The 20,232-nt window shown below is 41.3% G+C and overlaps 1 protein-coding gene across 3 annotated transcripts in view; it reads left to right on the forward strand.

The window, feature by feature from the left end:
* serinc4 (serine incorporator 4) overlaps nt 1–20,232 on the forward strand; it is a 167,730-nt gene that overhangs the window by 62,243 nt on the left and 85,255 nt on the right. For all 3 annotated transcript variants that reach the window (XM_061975084.1, XM_061975085.1, XM_061975083.1), the window contains exons 2-3: nt 3,965–4,132; nt 15,454–15,632. In XM_061975084.1, the coding sequence (XP_061831068.1) occupies nt 3,965–4,132; nt 15,454–15,632 (347 nt within the window). The remainder of the gene's footprint in view (nt 1–3,964; nt 4,133–15,453; nt 15,633–20,232) is intronic.

Raw genomic sequence — 20,232 nt, forward strand, 5'->3', positions numbered from 1 at the left:
GCCCGCCGTGTAATTTCACTTGGCCCTTGAGGCGATATCAAATTAACACTAGAGCTGGCCCGCCGATTATATACAGCGGCGGTGCCGCGGTACACCGCATTCACCGCTAATTCTCATACTTGCCAACCCTACCGGGGGACTCCCAAATTTCAGTGCCCCTCCCGAAAATCGTCACGTCCCTTTTTCGTCCAGTCCAACGAGTGCTGGCCCAGTCATATAATATGTGCGGCTTTGGCACGCACACACAAATGAATGCAACGCATACTTGATCTTCAGCGATACAGTTTACACTGAGGGTGCCGGTATAAAAAACTTTAACCCTGTTAGAAATATACGCCACACTGTGAAACCACACCAAACAAGATTGACAAACACATTTCGGGAGAACATCCGCACCGTAACACAACATAAACACAACAGAACAAATACCCAGAACCCTTTGCAGCACTAACTCTTCCGGGACGCTACAAGGTGTGTGTGTGCGTGTGTGTGTGTGTGTGTGGGGGGGGGGGGGTTTGATGGTAGCGGGGGGGTGTATTTTGTAGCGTCCCGGAAGAGTTAGTGCTGCAAAGGGTTCTGGGTATTTGTTCTGTTGTGTTTATGTTGTGTTACTGTGCGGATGTTCTCTCAAAATGTGTTTGTCATTCTTGTTTGGTGTGGTTCATAGTGTGGCGTATATTTCTAACAATGTTAAAGTTGCTTATACGGCCATCCTCAGTGTAAACTGTATCGCTGTTGATCAAGTATGCGTTGCATTCGCGTATGCGTGCGTACAGAAGCTGCTCATATCTTGTGACTGGGCCGGCACGTTGTTAGAAGGGATGAAAAGCGGACGTGACGACAGCTCGTAGAGGACCTTAAAAGCAGTGCCTTTAAGGCACACCCCCAAGACTGTGGAATACGAGATATAATGACTGATGAACACCTTCGTTCGATAATGAAGGTTGCCTCAGCTCAAAGCCTGAGCCCCGACATTAATGAACTAGCATCCAAGAAAAGATGGCAGGTATCTGGCTTGGGCACATCAGATTAGATCAGTGTGTTGCAAACTGAGCAGTTTAAAGTCCAGAATGGTTGGTTTATTCATTATTTTATTTTCAAATTTATTAGCCTGTAGAAAAAGTTAATGTTGATATTTACCTCAGAAGGCTGCAAATGGGAAAGAGGCATTCAATTTTTATTTAAATTGTATTTGATATGCCATTGATATTTTTTAATTATTATTATTATTATTTGAAACTCGATTTTGCATGTCACTATAAAGTTATATAAGCCTTGCTTGTTCAATATTTAATGCAAAACTTGTTTGGGTCCCTATTAAAAGGTTAATTTGTTCAACCTTGGCCCGCGGCTTGGTTCAGTTTAAAATTTTGGCCCACTCTGTATTTGAGTTTGACACCCCTGTCCGAAATGGTTAAAATAGTGAACGCAATCCATTCATGTAAATACAGAATACATGCTGATTATCAGAAGGAGAAAGAGACCCAAATATAATCATTTAGCACTTGCAATGTGATTGGTCAAACCTAAACTGTTTTGCGGCTGCTGCTTTGTGTCTTTATTTAGTACATTTGGAATGTGCGTGCTAGCTGGCACGGTTGATTGCTGGGGGAAAAAAATGCTGAAATAAGACAGATGATGGAGAGAGAAAATGTTTTCATGCTGATGGACATATTGCATGTCCATCAATTCCATCATTGACCTGATAAATGACTTCAGGCACGGGTGTCGTTTCGTTTTCCACTTAGGGCTGTAGACTGAAATCTCAAAAGATGCGGGGGCCATTTTGCCATGTTTCCACTTTGAAAACTGATATGTCTATTCAAAAAAAAAAAAACAGCCTGCATGTCTGCTTTGTGTTATTAGTTTGAACATTTCAACTTTTTTTTAATCATTACACCTGTTGGCTCTTTTATTCCAATTTTCGTTTTGTTTTGTATCAGACATTAAAAATGATCTGCGGGCTGCAAGTACATTTTATTTTTTCAAAATAAAACCAAAACTAAAAAAAAGGATACACGCATTATTTCAGACCACCACCGTGGTTTGTTTTTATTGACACAACATTGCTTGTGCGGTCTACCACAGCGCACTTTTGGCGTGCCAAAAATAACTTCTGTTGTCTAAATCCGGCTTCTATAGTTTCCAGAAAAGGTTTTGCAGATTTTAGTTAAGTGCTGTATATTCAACAACATAGCAAAACACCTCAGGTTGGAAATGAGTGTCTCCAGTATTAAAAAAAAAACCTTGAGGGTGGGTAGAAACCACAACATCCTCATTGAAATAGGGATATGTGCACCACTTTTGTATTGTTTTCAATTTTGGTAAATCAGGCCCTAAATTTCTATTCTTGGTATACGTCAACTTCAGGATGAGACTGAGTTTGTTGAATCTCCTACCTGGAATATCAATCAATCAATCAATCAATCTTTATTTATATAGCCCTAAATCACAAGTGTCTCAAAGGGCTGCACAAGCCACAACGACATCCTCGGTACAAAGCCCACATACGGGCAAGGAAAAACTCACCCCAGTGGGACGTCGATGTGAATGACTATGAGAAACCTTGGAGAGGACCGCATATGTGGGTAACCCCCCCCCTCTAGGGGAGACCGAAAGCAATGGATGTCGAGTGGGTCTGACATAATATTGTGAGAGTCCAGTCCATAGTGGATCCAACATAATAGTAAGAGTCCAGTCCATAGTGGGGCCAGCAGGACACCATCCCGAGCGGAGACGGGTCAGCAGCGCAGAGATGTTCCCTGCCGATGCACAGGCGAGCGGTCCACCCCGGGTCCCGACTCTGGACAGCCAGCACTTCATCCATGGCCACCGGACCTGTGCCCCCCCCCCCCCTCAAGGAAAAGGGGAGCAGAGGAGAAAAGAAAAGAAACGGCAGATCAACTGGTCTAACAGGGGGGCTATTTAAAGGCTAGAGTATACAAATGAGTTTTAAGATGGGACTTAAATGCTTCTACTGAGGTAGCATCTCTAATTGTTACCGGGAGGGCATTCCATAGTACTGGAGCCCCAATAGAAAACGCTCTATAGCCCGCAGACTTTTTTTGGGTTCTGGGAATCACTAATAAGCCGGAGTTCTTTGAACGCAGATTTCTTGCCGGGACATATGGTACAATGCAATCGACAAGATAGGACGGAGCTAGACCGTGTAGTATTTTATACGTAAGTAGTAAAACCTTAAAGTCACATCTTAAGTGCACAGGAAGCCAGTGCAGGTGAGCCAGTATAGGCGTAATATGATCAAACTTTCTTGTTCTTGTCAAAAGTCTAGCAGCCGCATTTTGTACCAACTGTAATTTTTTAATGCTAGACATAGGGAGCCCCGAAAATAATACGTTACAATAGTCGAGACGAGACGTAACGAACGCATGAATAATGATCTCAGCGTCGCTAGTGGATAAAATAGAACGAATTTTAGCGATATTACGGAGATGAAAGAAGGCCGTTTTAGTAACACTCTTAATGTGTGACTCAAAGGAGAGAGTTGGGTGGAAGATAATACCCAGATTCTTTACTGATTCGCCTTGTGTAATTGTTTGGTTGTCAAATGTTAAGGTGGTATTATTAAATAAATGTCGGTGTTTAGCAGGACCGATAATCAGCATTTCCGTTTTCTTGGCGTTGAGTTGCAAGAAGTTAGCGGACATCCATTGTTTAATTTCATTAAGACACGCCTCCTTATAGAATAGCCTGTCTGGTTGGCATTACTGGATTCATCTGTTATCTTGTAGTGCTTAAAATTGACCTTTGAAAGCCATCAATAAAGTGCATCGTGTATCTCGCATTAATGAGCTTGTGACGGGTAAAATGTTACATGACTTGTATGAGTTGGGTGACCTTGCAGCGAGCAGATATTTCCCATGATCACATGACTTGTGTACCTATTAGTCCCGACACTGGCTAGATGTTTTACTGTACTTACTGTATGTTCTCTGCTGCCAAGATCTGCTGCTGCTGTGGACCGGCTCCTTGCTCGCTCTGCTGTGCCTTCTGTCCTCCCGTCAAGTCGTCCACCAGCACGCGAATCATGTACACCCTCTTCCACATCATGAGCTGCGCCGTCTCCTGCCTCATGTTGTCACGCACCGTCTCCGAGCTGGTCAGGGAAAATGTGAGTACCAGAAGTGTGTGTTTTCCCTCAGCATGGCCTCCACACACACACACACACACACACACACACGCACACACGCACGCAAACATACAGGTAAAAGCCAGTAAATTAGAATATTTTGAAAAACTTGATTTATTTCAGTAATTGCATTCAAAAGGTGTAACTTGTACATTATATTTATTCATTGCACACAGACTGATGCATTCAAATGTTTATTTCATTTAATTTTGATGATTTGAAGTGGCAACAAATGAAAATCCAAAATTCCGTGTGTCACAAAATTAGAATATTACTTAAGGCTAATACAAAAAAGGGATTTTTAGAAATGTTGGCCAACTGAAAAGTATGAAAATGAAAAATATGAGCATGTACAATACTCAATACTTGGTTGGAGCTCCTTTTGCCTCAATTACTGCGTTAATGCGGCGTGGCATGGAGTCGATGAGTTTCTGGCACTGCTCAGGTGTTATGAGAGCCCAGGTTGCTCTGATAGTGGCCTTCAACTCTTCTGCGTTTTTGGGTCTGGCATTCTGCATCTTCCTTTTCACAATACCCCACAGATTTTCTATGGGGCTAAGGTCAGGGGAGTTGGCGGGCCAATTTAGAACAGAAATACCATGGTCCGTAAACCAGGCACGGGTAGATTTTGCGCTGTGTGCAGGCGCCAAGTCCTGTTGGAACTTGAAATCTCCATCTCCATAGAGCAGGTCAGCAGCAGGAAGCATGAAGTGCTCTAAAACTTGCTGGTAGACGGCTGCGTTGACCCTGGCTCTCAGGAAACAGAGTGGACCGACACCAGCAGATGACATGGCACCCCAAACCATCACTGATGGTGGAAACTTTACACTAGACTTCAGGCAACGTGGATCCTGTGCCTCTCCTGTCTTCCTCCAGACTCTGGGACCTCGATTTCCAAAGGAAATGCAAAATTTGCATGGTTGGGTGATGGTTTGGGGTGCCATGTCATCTGCTGGTGTCGGTCCACTCTGTTTCCTGAGATCCAGGGTCAACGCAGCCGTCTACCAGCAAGTTTTAGAGCACTTCATGCTTCCTGCTGCTGACCTGCTCTATGGAGATGGAGATTTCAAGTTCCAACAGGACTTGGCGCCTGCACACAGCGCAAAATCTACCCGTTCCTGGTTTACGGACCATGGTATTTCTGTTCTAAATTGGCCCGCCAACTCCCCTGACCTTAGCCCCATAGAAAATCTGTGGGGTATTGTGAAAAGGAAGATGCAGAATGCCAGACCCAAAAACGCAGGAGAGTTGATGGCCACTATCAGAGCAACCTGGGCTCTCATAACACCTGAGCAGTGCCAGAAACTCATCGACTCCATGCCACGCCGCATTAACGCAGTAATTGAGGCAAAAGGAGCTCCAACCAAGTATTGAGTATTGTACATGCTCATATTTTTCATTTTCATACTTTTCAGTTGGCCAACATTTCTAAAAATCCCTTTTTTGTATTAGCCTTAAGTAATATTCTAATTTTGTGACACACGGAATTTTGGATTTTCATTTGTTGCCACTTCAAATCATCAAAATTAAATGAAATAAACATTTGAATGCATCAGTCTGTGTGCAATGAATAAATATAATGTACAAGTTACACCTTTTGAATGCAATTACTGAAATAAATCAAGTTTTTCAAAATATTCTAATTTACTGGCTTTTACCTGTATATTGCACTAATTGACTGAAAGAGCACGTACTTGGCGCGATGATGTCATGTTATTGATGGAAAAATGCATCTTTAGACAATAAGATTTGCCTGAGCGGCTAGGAGACCCTGAGAGTAACAAGCGGTTGCCTTGTTGCCTTTCCATTAAGAACAATAAATTAGTTTTTAGTTTAAGTTAGCTGGTTTCAAGAAATGTAATGCCGAGCGCATATCATTATGTCAAGATAATGGCACTAGCATTTACTTAATTTAAGAATATTTTTCAACTTATTGAGCAAAAAGGTCTCTTTTTTTTTCTACCAAGAAAAGTGCACTTGTTATTAGTGAGAATATACGTATTTTAAGGTATTTTTGGGTTCATTGAGGTTAGCTCATTTTACTTGTTTTGGAAAGTCTTGACAAGCCGAATTTTCTTGTTCTATTGGCAGATAATTTTTTTTCTTGTTTTTGAACACTGACTTTTTGCAGTGTAGTGTAACAACATAAAAATGTGTTCTGTGAAAAACTGTCCGACCGGAACTCTCTAATAACTAAAGTTCCGTGGGTGAATAATGTAAACCCACTACACAGGTAGGTTTTAGCGCTTCCATAGCGAGATATAAGTTAGAACACTACACTACTTTATATTAGAAATGGTTACAGCAGAGGGTGAATGGCCCATAAGAAGATAGAGAAAAAGAAGAAGCTCACCGACTACGGTGTCGGCACGGACTACAGTGGCGGACTTGCGCACATTTTCAGAACTTATGCAGATCTCAAATACACAGAAGGTAAGAAAAGTTAGTTTTGGGTATTGCGAAACAAAACGGCAGATACTATTTGTCTGCTAATGGGTGCCATTTTGCGGTCCTTATACACACACCATAGTAATACTTGTATCTCTGACTAAGGTAGCCGTAATGGGCCGACAATCCATCAAGCGGTGCGGCTTCAAAGTCATACTAAAACATTTTGACAGAATTATGAGTGCCGTGTGTAATGTTCTTTATTTTCAATGGAACATTTAAAGTTTTGGTGTTGTTTACTGGCGTCATATTGCAGTCTACACGTATCTCTTATGTGTGACTACCATCTACTGGTCACACTTATCATTACATCATGTACCAAATAAAATTGCTTCGAAGTCGGTAAGCACAACCAGAATAATTGCGTACATTAGGCGCACCAGGTTATAAAGCGTATTGTCGAGTTTTGAGAAAATGAAAGGATTTTAAGTGCGCCTTATAGTCCGAAAAATACGGTAGATTTTTATTTTTTCTTATGCTATGTTTTGCGGTCCTTTTGGTGTATGTCTTGACTACAATGGCAATTTGACAACAAATATTAGTCGTGGTTAACAACAGAGGTGTGGACTCGAGTCACATGACTTGGACTCGAGTCAGACTCGAGTCATGAATTTGATGACTTTAGACTCGACTTGACAAAATGTAAAAAGACTTGCAACTCGACTTAGACTTTAACATCAATGACTTGTGACTTCACTTGGACTTGAGCCTTTTGAATTGACATGACTTGACATGACTTGCTACTTTCCCCAAAACCCAAAGATGAAAAAGTTATTTATGGAGCGCTCCGTATTTTTCATTGTGTACTTGTCTATCAGCGTTGCGTGTGTCAGCTGGTGTGGTCTCAGTACAACAGCCAATCAAATTAGATCTACTTTGTTTTCATCACACAGCATTCATCCAATCAAATTGCAGGACAACCAACGAAGAAGACATGTCCAAACCACACGCCAGTGAACAAAAAATGATACCTAAAATAATTTTGTTTGGGTATAAAAATTACGAGGTGGTCAACACAAAACGGTTTGCAGTATGCAACACATGCGGTTCGAAAATTACTGATGGAGAGGCAACAACTTCCAACTTCGTCCGGCATTTGAAGTTGCACAAAGAACGGTAAGTTTTGAATGTGAGATAACGTTTATTGGCTAAGTAACGTGACTTTTATTTGCTGTGTAGTTAAATCAGTGAGGCTGTAAACTCACTGCTAACGTTATAACGTTATTGCAAACACGGGAATCTGTTGCAGTTCACTACCTTATTCATACTTTTTGTTCAGTGATTTTTTTCAAGCAGGGTTACGTTAGTCAATATATCACACGTAACGTTAGACGGCGGTCAGCAGCACCGCGTATTTTAGCCACCTAAAAAAAGACAAAAATAGTCAAATAAAGGTCAGTTAAAATGTATACTATATTATGAATATGTGTACCGTTTTAGCTAGCTTTCTGACATACTGTTGGTTGTTTACCTCAGTGGTCCCCAACCACCAGGCCGCGGCCCGGTACTGGTCCGTGGATCGATTGGTATAGGGCCGCACAAGAAATATATATATATTTTTTTCTTTTTTTAATTAAATCAACATAAAAAACACAAGATACACTTACAAGTAGTGCACCAACCCAAAACAACTCTCTCCCCCCTTTTGTTCTGGGCATTGAACATGAAGACTCTTCCTTCACTGTTCCGAGTGGCCATGAGAGTCTTGGCAGTGCCTGCCTCCAGTGCTCCAGTGGAGCGAGTTTTCAGCCATGGTGGCATCATACTACGCCCCCATCGTGCACAAATGACTGACAGACTCTTGGCTAATTTGGTCTTTTGCAAATGCAATGCAGCATAGGGCCCTGACATATAAAAAGTACAACTTTTTTGTTATGTTCACGTATATGTCATGTTTTTTTAATGTTAACACTTTTGTACAAAGAAGTACATTTGCACTTTATTTTTCAATGTGTTTGTTCTGTAAAGGAATGAGTTAATGTTTAAAATGACTGGTTAATAGTGCTATTATAAAGTGCAATGTCAGCACAATTTTCTTTCCTGCAATTTAAAATGCACTTGTTTTAATAAATAAATACAGCGTTTGAAAAGCATACACAATCTGTGTTAATATATTAGTCTGTGGTTAAAAGGACTTGAAAGGACTCGAAACTCAAAATGCAGGACTTAGGACTTGACTTGAGACTTTCCAGTCTTGACTTTGGACTTGACTCGGGGCTTGCCTGTCTTGACTCGGGACTTGACTCGGACTTGAGGGCAAAGACTTGAGACTTACTTGTGACTTGCAAAACAATGACTTGGTCCCACCTCTGGTTAACAATACAAAAATATAAATAATAAAGGAATTGTGTTGTTGTGGTAGAATCCGGTTTAATAATGCCAAGCTTTAATTTTAGAGCTTACTTCGCACTGAACAGGAAGTCACTTTTATTGTATTGTATTGTATATTTGTATTTATTTCGGACATGTTGAAAAAGAGGAAGAAGAAAAAGAAACCCAAAGCAAAACGACGATGGGGTGGCGTAGCTCAGTTGGTAGAGTGGCCGTGCCAGCAACTTGAGGGTTCTAGGTTCGATGCCATTCTAGTCACTGCCGTTGTGTCCTCGGGCAAGATACTTTACCCACCTGCTCTCAGTACCACCCACACTGGTTTAAATGTAACTTAGATGCTGGTTTTTCCACTATTTATAAAGCGCTTTGAGTCACTAGAGGAATGGGCTGTATAAATATAATTCACTTCAATAATAAGTAAAACAACAAGTGATGTTTTGAACATGTTTGCAGTTTCACTTTCTAACATGTCTGAAAACAAGTAGGAAGAAACAGACTCTTTTCCTGTCTGGAAATCATTTTTAACACAATTGTTCACTTCCTCTTTCGATTTTAAACGTAACAACAATGAATGGATAAATAATTCATATCAATACATATCACATGGATAGGGAGTGAATTTACTGTATGCGTCACATCATTTACTGAATATGTGATAGATATTGTGTTATCATCAATCAGGTGCAATATTTTTTTATCAGTATTCCTCTTCCTTGTACTTTGTAAGCACTTTGAGTTTGAACAATTTCTTGAACTAGATCATATTAGTCCTTTGTCTGACTTCTTTGCTTAATCCAGTCCATCATTTAACTTCACATATGCTGATATGCTGAAGGTCTTGAGTGTTGTCCGTGCATACAGATATTTAATGCTGTGTAACTAGACAGTAATTGTGTTGCTGTGGCAATAATGATACAGTTAACAATACTACAACACATGTCGACATAAACAACTCATAGAAATAACCCTTGTGGGTCACTAGTTTAATGTTAACAAAAGCGGTCAACCGTGTATGTCGGGGGTCGGCAACGTGCAGCTCTTTAGTGGCTCCCTGGAGCTTTTTAAAAAATGTATGAAAATGAAAAAAGATGAGGAAAAAATATATATATTTTGTTTTAATATGGTTTCTGTAGAAGGACAAAAATGACACAAACCCTCCTAATTGTTAGAAATCCCACTGTTTACATGAAACATTCTATACCAGAGGTGGGACCAAGTCATTGTTTTGCAAGTCACAAGTAAGTCTCAAGTCTTTGCCCTCAAGTCCGAGTCAAGTCCCGAGTCAAGACAGGCAAGCCCCGAGTCAAGTCCAAAGTCAAGACTGGAAAGTCTCAAGTCAAGTCCTAAGTCCTGCATTTTGAGTTTCGAGTCCTTTCAAGTCCTTTTAACCACAGACTAATATATTAACACAGATTGTGTATGCTTTTCAAACGCTGTATTTATTTATTAAAACAAGTGCATTTTAAATTGCAGGAAAGAAAATTGTGCTGACATTGCACTTTATAATAGCACTATTAACCAGTCATTTTAAACATTAACTCATTCCTTTACAGAACAAACACATTGAAAACTAAAGTGCAAATGTGCTTATTTGTACAAAAGTGTTAACATTGAAAAAACATGACATATACGTGAACATAACAAAAAAGTTGTACTTTTTATATGTCAGGGCCCTATGCTGCATTGCATCTGCAAAAGACCAAATTAGCCAAGAGTCTGTCAGTCATTTGTGCACGATGGGGGCGTAGTATGATGCCACCATGGCTGAAAACTCGCTCCACTGGAGCACTGGAGGCAGGCACTGCCAAGACTCTCATGGCCACTCGGAACAGTGAAGGAAGAGTCTTCATGTTCAATGCCCAGAACAAAAGGGGGGAGAGAGTTGTTTTGGGTTGGTGCACTACTTGTAAGTGTATCTTGTGTTTTTTATGTTGATTTAATTAAAAAAAGAAAAGAAAATATATATATTTCTTGTGCGGCCCGATACCAATCGATCCACGGACCAGTACCGGGCCGCGGCCCGGTGGTTGGAGACCACTGAGGTAAACAACCAACAGTATGTCAGAAAGCTAGCTAAAACGGTACACATATTCATAATATAGTATACATTTTAACTGACCTTTATTTTACTATTTTTGTCTTTTTTTAGGTGGCTAAAATACTTGGTGCTGCTGACCGCTGTCTAACGTTACGTGTGATATATTGACTAACGTAACCCTGCTTAAAAAAAATCACTGAACAAAAAGTATGAATAAGGTAGTGAACTGCAACAGATTCCCGTGTTTGCAATAACGTTATAACGTTAGCAGTGAGTTTACAGCCTCACTGATTTAACTACACAGCAAATAAAAGTCACGTTACTTAGCCAATAAACGTTATCTTACATTCAAAACTTACCGTTCTTTGTGCAACTTCAAATGCCGGACGAAGTTGGAAGTTGTTGCCTCTCCATCAGTATTTTTCGAACCGCATGTGTTGCATACTGCAAACCGTTTTGTGTTGACCACCTCGTAATTTTTATACCCAAACAAAATTATTTTAGGTATCATTTTTTGTTCACTGGCGTGTGGTTTGGACATGTCTTCTTCGTTGGTTGTCCTGCAATTTGATTGGATGAATGCTGTGTGATGAAAACAAAGTAGATCTAATTTGATTGGCTGTTGTACTGAGACCACACCAGCTGACACACGCAACGCTGATAGACAAGTACACAATGAAAAATACGGAGCGCTCCCGAATAACTTTTTCATCTTTGGGTTTTGGGGAAAGTAGCAAGTCATGTCAAGTCATGTCAATTCAAAAGGCTCAAGTCCAAGTGAAGTCACAAGTCATTGATGTTAAAGTCTAAGTCGAGTTGCAAGTCTTTTTACATTTTGTCAAGTCGAGTCTAAAGTCATCAAATTCATGACTCGAGTCTGACTCGAGTCCAAGTCATGTGACTCGAGTCCACACCTCTGTTCTTTACTGATGAGAGTATTTGGCGCGCGCCATTTTGTCCTGATTTCGGAAGTCCTTGAACGCACCGTAGTTTGTTTAAATGTCCAACTTTACTTGATGCTGCCACAGAAAGACGTGTTTTATGCCACTCCTTCTTTGTCTCTATTTGTCCATCAAACGTTTTATGCTGTGCGTGAATCCACAAAGGTGAGCTTTGTTGATGTTATTGACTTATGTGGAGTGCTAATCAGACATATTTGGTCACTGCATGACTGCAAGCTAATCGATGCTAACATGCTATTTATGCTAGCTGTATGTACATAATGCATCATTCTGCCTCGCATTTTAGGTATATTTGAGCTCATTTTATTTGTAGTTTCTGCGTTCGACACCGTCGACCACGCCACCTTAATCACTCGTCTTGAGAACTGTGTGGGCATTAAGGGCGCCGCCCTCAACTGGTTCCGGTCGTACCTAACCGACAGGAGTTTTTGTGTAAAAGTAGACAGTTTTATGTCGTCCACAGCTCCTTTACCACATGGGGTCCCCCAGGGCTCAATCCTTGCCCCAATTTTATTTGTGCTTTACCTTCTCCCCCTTGGTTCTATTTTTAGGAAGTACAGTATTGCATTTCATTTTTATGCCGATGATTGCCAGATTTATTTTCCCATGGCACAAAATAACACGGTTCAACGTCTTATTGACTGCCTGCACGACATCAAAGTCTGGCTTTCAGCTAACTTCCTGAGCCTAAATGAAGATAAAACAGAAGTTATGTTGTTCGGTCCAAGTCGCTCTCCCTCCCCCAACTTTGACCTCGGCACTCTGACCCCGTATCTCAGCGACTCTGTCACAAACCTGGGGGTAAAGTTTGACTCAGATTTTAAATTCGAAAAACAAATCAGCAGCGTCGTTCAAAAAAGCTTTTATCAATTACGCCAAATAGCGAAAGTGAAACCGCTTCTATCCAGACATGATCTTGAGAAATTAATCCACGCTTTTATCTCGACTCGTCTTGATTATTGTAATGCCCTGTATGTTGGCATTAGCCAGGCCTCCCTCGCCCGCCTGCAGCTCGTGCAGAACTCTGCTGCTCGTCTGCTAACACAGACCCGCAGACGTGAGCACATCACCCCTATTTTAGCGTCCCTTCACTGGCTCCCTGTGCGTTACCGAATACATTTTAAACTCCTTTTATTTGTTTTTAAATGTCTAAACAACCTGGCGCCAACCTATCTCTCCGACCTCCTTCAGCCTTACTGCCCCACCCGATCCTTAAGATCAGCCGATCAGCTGCTGTTGACGGTCCCTGACACAAGGCTGAAGCTTAGAGGTGACAGAGCTTTCGCCGTTGCTGCTCCCAAGCTCTGGAACGACCTACCTCTGAGTGTTAGACAAACCTCCTCTCTTCCTGTTTTTAAATCTCTCTTAAAAACATACTTTTATTCCATGGCTTTTAACACTGAGTGATATCCATCCTGCAATGGCGCCCCATAATACACCTGCTGTGATCCTGTTTTTATGTTTTTATGTTTTTATTAATTCTATTTTAATTATTTATTTTTTATCGTGTTCTGTTTGTGTTGTGTTGTGTTTGCTCGGTACTCGTTTTATCTTTTAACCTGCTCATTGTACAGCACTTTGGCTACCCCTGTGGTAAATTTTAAATGTGCTCTATAAATAAAAATAAAGTTGAAAGTTGAGTTTCCGTTTCCTTCAACTTGAACACACACATCTTTACCTTTGGCCATTCTAAGTCAGTAATTTCCAGGAGTTATCACACCCTCTGAAAAGCCTCCGTTTTACTAATGCTTAAAAATGTGTAGAATAAATATTACATTTCAACATTTCTGTCAACAAAGATTTGCATCAGCCTGCGACACATACCGGTAGTCATTTTGATGGTAGTCTAATATAGCTAATATAGACACTTACATAATGTGTTGCCTTCATTTTAACACTTAAATAAGGCTTTACATTTTTTGCGGCTCCAGACAGATTTTTGGGGGGTATTTTTGGTCCAATATGGCTCTTTCAATGTTTTGGGTTGCCGACCCCTGGTGTATGTTAACATCAGCTTCAGCCTGCACATTTGAGTTATAAGTACATGGTGGACGGGGACCGTCATAGACAGGTTGTCGATAGAGATGTCCGATAATATCGACATGCCGATATTATCGGCCGATAAATGCTTTAAAATGTAATATCGGAAATTATCGGTATCGGTTTCAACCTCCTGATTTTCCCGGGAGACTCTCGAATTTCAGTACCCCTCCCGAAAATCTCCCGGGGCAACCATTCTCCCGATTTCCACCCTTACAACATTATTGGGGGCGTGCCTTAAAGGCACTGCCTTTAGCGTCCTCTACAACCTGTCGTCACGTCCGCTTTTCCTCCATTCAAACAGCGTGCCGGCCCAGTCACATAATATATGCGGCTTTTACACACACACAAGTGAATGCAAGACATACTTGATCAACAGCCATACAGGTCCCACTGAGGGTGGCCATATAAACAACTTTAACACTGTTACAAATATGCGCCACACTGTGAACCCACACCAAACAAGAATGACAAACACATTTCGGGAGAACATCTGCACCGTAACACAACATAAACGCAACAGAACAAATACCCAGAACCCCTTGCAGCACTAACTCTTCCGGGACGCTACAATATACACCTCCCCAACGCCGCCCACCAAAAAGAAAAAAGAAAAAAAAAATTTGTATTTGTATTTTTTATTTTTTTTCTTGTGCGGCCCGGTACCAATCGATCCACGGACCCGTACCGGGCCGCGGCCCGGTGGTTGGGGACCAATGCTCTCGTATACTCTGGACTGAAGCTGTGTGCCTTCATTGTTTTTGTAGCTGTTGTTTTGAGGCATGTTTAAAAAAAATTAAAAATAATGCACTTTGTGAAAGTCAAAGTATAGTATTTCCCATAGTTGTAGTGGGTATCAGGATTATCTCAGGGAGAACATGTCCCAAATTCCAAGCTGCTGTTTTGAGGCATGTTAAAAAATGCACTTTGTGACTTCAATAATAAATATGGCAGTGCCATGTTGGCACTTTTTTCCATAACTTGAGTTGAAGTTGTTCTCTTATTTTGGAAAAACTTGTTACATTGTTTAATGCATCCAGTGGGGCATCACAACAAAATTAGGCATAATAATGTGTTAATTCCACGACTGTATATATCGGCATCGGTTGATATCGGAATCGGTGATTAAGAGTTGGACAATATCGGAATATCGGATATCGGCAAAAAAGCCATTATCGGACATCTCTAGTTGTCGACATAATTAAGCACGTTTCCAATGTCAACCCTCCTGTTTACCCCTAGAAAACTATCTTTTTATGCCTTGCCTGCTCCTTGGCCACCTGTTTAGTTTCCGTTACACTTCCCATATTTGAACTTTCATAAAACATTCTTATTTCACCCACACGCCCCGACTCCTGGCCCAGAAAATGTCCCTTACTTTGTGACAATACTGCCATATTTTCAAATGCGAATGATGATAGGTATGCCGACTGTACAGTACTGTAAATGCCTACAAACTTGTGATGTACATGTGTTTGTTTCAGGTGCCTTTCTTCAACGTGATGTGTGACCAAGCACACGGCGGAGGTCACTGTGAGATGCTCGTGGGCTACTCGGCAGTCTACAGAGTCTGCTTTGGCACTTCCTGTTTCTACCTGATGATGGCCATCTTCCTCATTGATGTGAAGTCCAGTCAGGACTTCAGGGCGCTCATACACAACGGGTCAGTACTAATAGGGGTGTGCCGATTATTGGTTGATACCGACATTAATTCACCATGAGTGTGTGAATGTGTGTGTGAATGGGTGAATGTGACGTACCGTATTTTCCGCACTATTAGCCGCACCTAAAAACCACAAATTTACTCAAAAGCTGACAGTGCGGCTTATAACCCGGTGCGCTTTATATATGGATTAATATTAAGATTCATTTTCATAAAGTTTCGGTCTCGCAACTACGGTAAACAGCCGCCATCTTTTTTCCCCGTAGAAGAGGAAGTGCTTCTTCTTCTACGCAAGCAACCGCCAAGGTAAGCACCCGCCCCCATAGAACAGGAAGCGCTTCTTCTTCTACTGTAAGCAACCACCCGCCCGCGTAGAAGAAGAAGAAGAAGCGCGCGGATATTACGTTTCATTTCCTTTGTGTGTTTACATCTGTAAAGACCACAAAATGGCTCCTACTAAGCGACAGGGATCCGGTTCATGAAAAGACGCAATCTCTCCATCCGCACACGGACTACTATTTCACAGCAACTGCCTAAAGACTTTCAAGAAAAGCTGGCTACTTTCCGTGCATATTGTAAAAACAAGATAGCTGAAAAAAAGATCCGGCCAGAGAACATTATCAACATGGACGAGGTTCCACTGACTTTTGATATTCCTGTGAACCGCACTGTGGATACAACGGGAGCACGTACGGTGAATATTCGCACCACAGGGAATGAGAAGTCATCCTTCACTGTGGTTCTAGCTTGCCATGCTAATGGCCAGAAAATTCCACCCATGGTGATATTCAAAAGGAAGACCTTGCCAAAAGAGACCTTTCCAGCCGGCGTCATCATAAAAGCTAACTCGAAGGAATGGATGGATGAAGAAAAGATGAGCGAGTGGTTAAGGTAAGTTTACGCGAAGAGGCCGGGTGGCTTTTTTCACGCAGCTCCGTCCATGTTGATATACGACTCCATGCGCGCCCACATCACGCTGGTTTTTAATATATTATTAAAGTTTGACTGACCTATCTGACTGTTTTTTTGACATTCCTTTAGCGCAGTTAGATGCGGCTTATAACCCGGGGCGGCTTATAGGTGGACAAAGTTTTGAAATATGCCGTTCATTGAAGGCGCGGCTTATAACCCAGGGCGGCTTATGGTGCGGAAAATACGGTATATTGTAAAGCGCTTTGGGTATCATCCCAGGTATAGTAAAGCGCTCTATACAGACCATTTACCATTTAATCTGATACCACATCAGCATGAATCTTACATGCTGTTGTTAGTTTGTGGTGTGGAATGCTAGAAAAGGCTTGATCAAGCCAATTATTCAAACAGAGATCAAAGGTAGGTATGACAAACAATTAGTGTTGTCCCGATACCAATCATTTGGTACCGGTACCAACATTTTTTCGATACTTTTCGGTTCTTTTCGATACTTTTCTAAATAAAAGAGACCACAAAATGTTTTATTATCGGCTTTATTTTAACAAAAAATCTTAGGGTACATATATTTCTTATTGCAAGTTTGTCCTGAATAAAATAGTGAACATAGACGACAACTTGTCTTTTATTAGTAAGTAAACACACAAAGACTCATAAAATGGCTGCTGACATATGCATTAACATATTGTGTCATTTATCATTCTATTATTTTGTCAAAATTATTAAGCACAAGTGGTAGAAACTGAATTATTAATCTACCTGTTCATTTACTGTTAATATCTGCTGACTTTTTCTTTTAACATGTTATATCTACACTTCTGTTAAAATGTAATAATAAACTATTCTTCTGTTGTTTGATACTTTACATTAGTTTTGGATGATACCACAGTTTTGGACCTACTTTACAGAGGCGGTATAGTACCGAATATGATTCATTATTATCGCGGTACTATACTAATACCGGTATACCGTACAACCCTACAAACGATACCCTATTATTCACTGTTTGGAATAGACTAATGCTGCCTTAAATTTGAAGTTGAGTTGTAATTGACCACAATCATTCATTAAGTTAAGCTTATGAATGTAAGTTGATTAAAAGCTGCAAGCATCATTGAACGGGGCCTCGCACCCCTGTTCAACTTGTCCTTTACGCGAGTTGGCAGGAACGCATGACACATGCAGTCACATCCTTGACAATGCCCTGATCCATCCATCCATCCATCCATTTTCTACCGCTTATTCCCTTCGGGGTCGCGGGGGGCGCTGGAGCCTATCTCAGCTACAATCGGGCGGAAGGCAAGGTACACCCTGGACAAGTCGCCACCTCATCACAGGGCCTGCCCTGATCCACCGTCAACAATTCAGAAAGTTTTGCCCAACCCCGAACGGGTACAAATAGGTTCTGACCCACCCAGAAGTTCATTTGAGCCAATTCTTAGCAAGGTCCAAATTTGTCAAGCCGAGTTACAAATGTTGAAAGTTTTGTGGTAAATAATCAGATCAAAGTTTGGTGCCATGCCACGCCCACATCCTTGGTATAGACTAAATTCCTTCGCAATGTATCATCCCCCATTTGTTTAGTATCCGTCATTTTAAACACAGCTCATTTGGTCAAAGTCCCTCGGTGGAGTTCGTTAAAGTACGACCCCTGTTTGTGTTTCTTTTCAAATATGGGTTTTTGAGACTTTTACCTGTGTCCTGTAATGATAGACGTCTCCAGCAATTTTCATGACAACACGTGGCAGTGCCTATTTTTTTCTAATTTTCAAGGGGATGCCAAAGTGTCAATTTTTAAATTTCGTGTCTGGGACCCCCGAAAAAATAACGTACATATAACACTTCTTCACGTTTTGCATGAAGAAGCACATTAAAATGTAAATTATTGCATGACAACCCCAAAACGTATCCTTAGCCACGTCATGCTCTGTCACTGATTAGAATATAAACCCAAATCTTTTGTGCATCTTACAGGTGGCTCCATGGCGAGCGTCAGTAGTACTTGGTTTTCAAAGCCGAAGGACTTGGGTTGGCATCCCGGCCATGATTGATATTTTGGTACGGTTTTTAAATTTATGATTTAGTGATGTCAAAATTGTTTCATATGCTAAACTTGGGCATATTGATAAAAAAAGTGGACTGTTACAAAATCCTGCAGATTGTCAAAGATACGTACAGGGTGTACCCCGCCTTCTGCCCAAATACGGCTGGAGTAGGCTCCAGCACCCCCTGCAACCCTTGAGAAAATTTAATTAAAAGACATTGAATACATAATATACACAAAATAAAATAAAATAGCCTGAAACCACACAACTCTCATGCTTGTTTAAAAGCCAAGGAGGAAATACAGGTAAAAGCCAGTAAATTAGAATATTTTGAAAAACTTGATTTATTTCAGTAATTGCATTCAAAAGGTGTAACTTGTACATTATATTTATTCATTGCACACAGACTGATGCATTCAAATGTTTATTTCATTAAATTTTGATGATTTGAAGTGGCAACAAATGAAAATCCAAAATTCCGTGTGTCACAAAATTAGAATATTACTTAAGGCTAATACAAAAAAGGGATTTTTAGAAATGTTGGCCAACTGAAAAGTATGAAAATGAAAAATATGAGCATGTACAATACTCAATACTTGGTTGGAGCTCCTTTTGCCTCAATTACTGCGTTAATGCGGCGTGGCATGGAGTCGATGAGTTTCTGGCACTGCTCAGGTGTTATGAGAGCCCAGGTTGCTCTGATAGTGGCCTTCAACTCTTCTGCGTTTTTGGGTCTGGCATTCTGCATCTTCCTTTTCACAATACCCCACAGATTTTCTATGGGGCTAAGGTCAGGGGAGTTGGCGGGCCAATTTAGAACAGAAATACCATGGTCCGTAAACCAGGCACGGGTAGATTTTGCGCTGTGTGCAGGCGCCAAGTCCTGTTGGAACTTGAAATCTCCATCTCCATAGAGCAGGTCAGCAGCAGGAAGCATGAAGTGCTCTAAAACTTGCTGGTAGACGGCTGCGTTGACCCTGGATCTCAGGAAACAGAGTGGACCGACACCAGCAGATGACATGGCACCCCAAACCATCACCCAACCATGCAAATTTTGCATTTCCTTTGGAAATCGAGGTCCCAGAGTCTGGAGGAAGACAGGAGAGGCACAGGATCCACGTTGCCTGAAGTCTAGTGTAAAGTTTCCACCATCAGTGATGGTTTGGGGTGCCATGTCATCTGCTGGTGTCGGTCCACTCTGTTTCCTGAGATCCAGGGTCAACGCAGCCGTCTACCAGCAAGTTTTAGAGCACTTCATGCTTCCTGCTGCTGACCTGCTCTATGGAGATGGAGATTTCAAGTTCCAACAGGACTTGGCGCCTGCACACAGCGCAAAATCTACCCGTGCCTGGTTTACGGACCATGGTATTTCTGTTCTAAATTGGCCCGCCAACTCCCCTGACCTTAGCCCCATAGAAAATCTGTGGGGTATTGTGAAAAGGAAGATGCAGAATGCCAGACCCAAAAACGCAGAAGAGTTGAAGGCCACTATCAGAGCAACCTGGGCTCTCATAACACCTGAGCAGTGCCAGAAACTCATCGACTCCATGCCACGCCGCATTAACGCAGTAATTGAGGCAAAAGGAGCTCTAACCAAGTATTGAGTATTGTACATGCTCATATTT

Source organism: Nerophis lumbriciformis, linkage group LG15 (genome assembly GCF_033978685.3).
Source record: "Nerophis lumbriciformis linkage group LG15, RoL_Nlum_v2.1, whole genome shotgun sequence".
NCBI lineage: Eukaryota > Metazoa > Chordata > Actinopteri > Syngnathiformes > Syngnathidae > Nerophis > Nerophis lumbriciformis.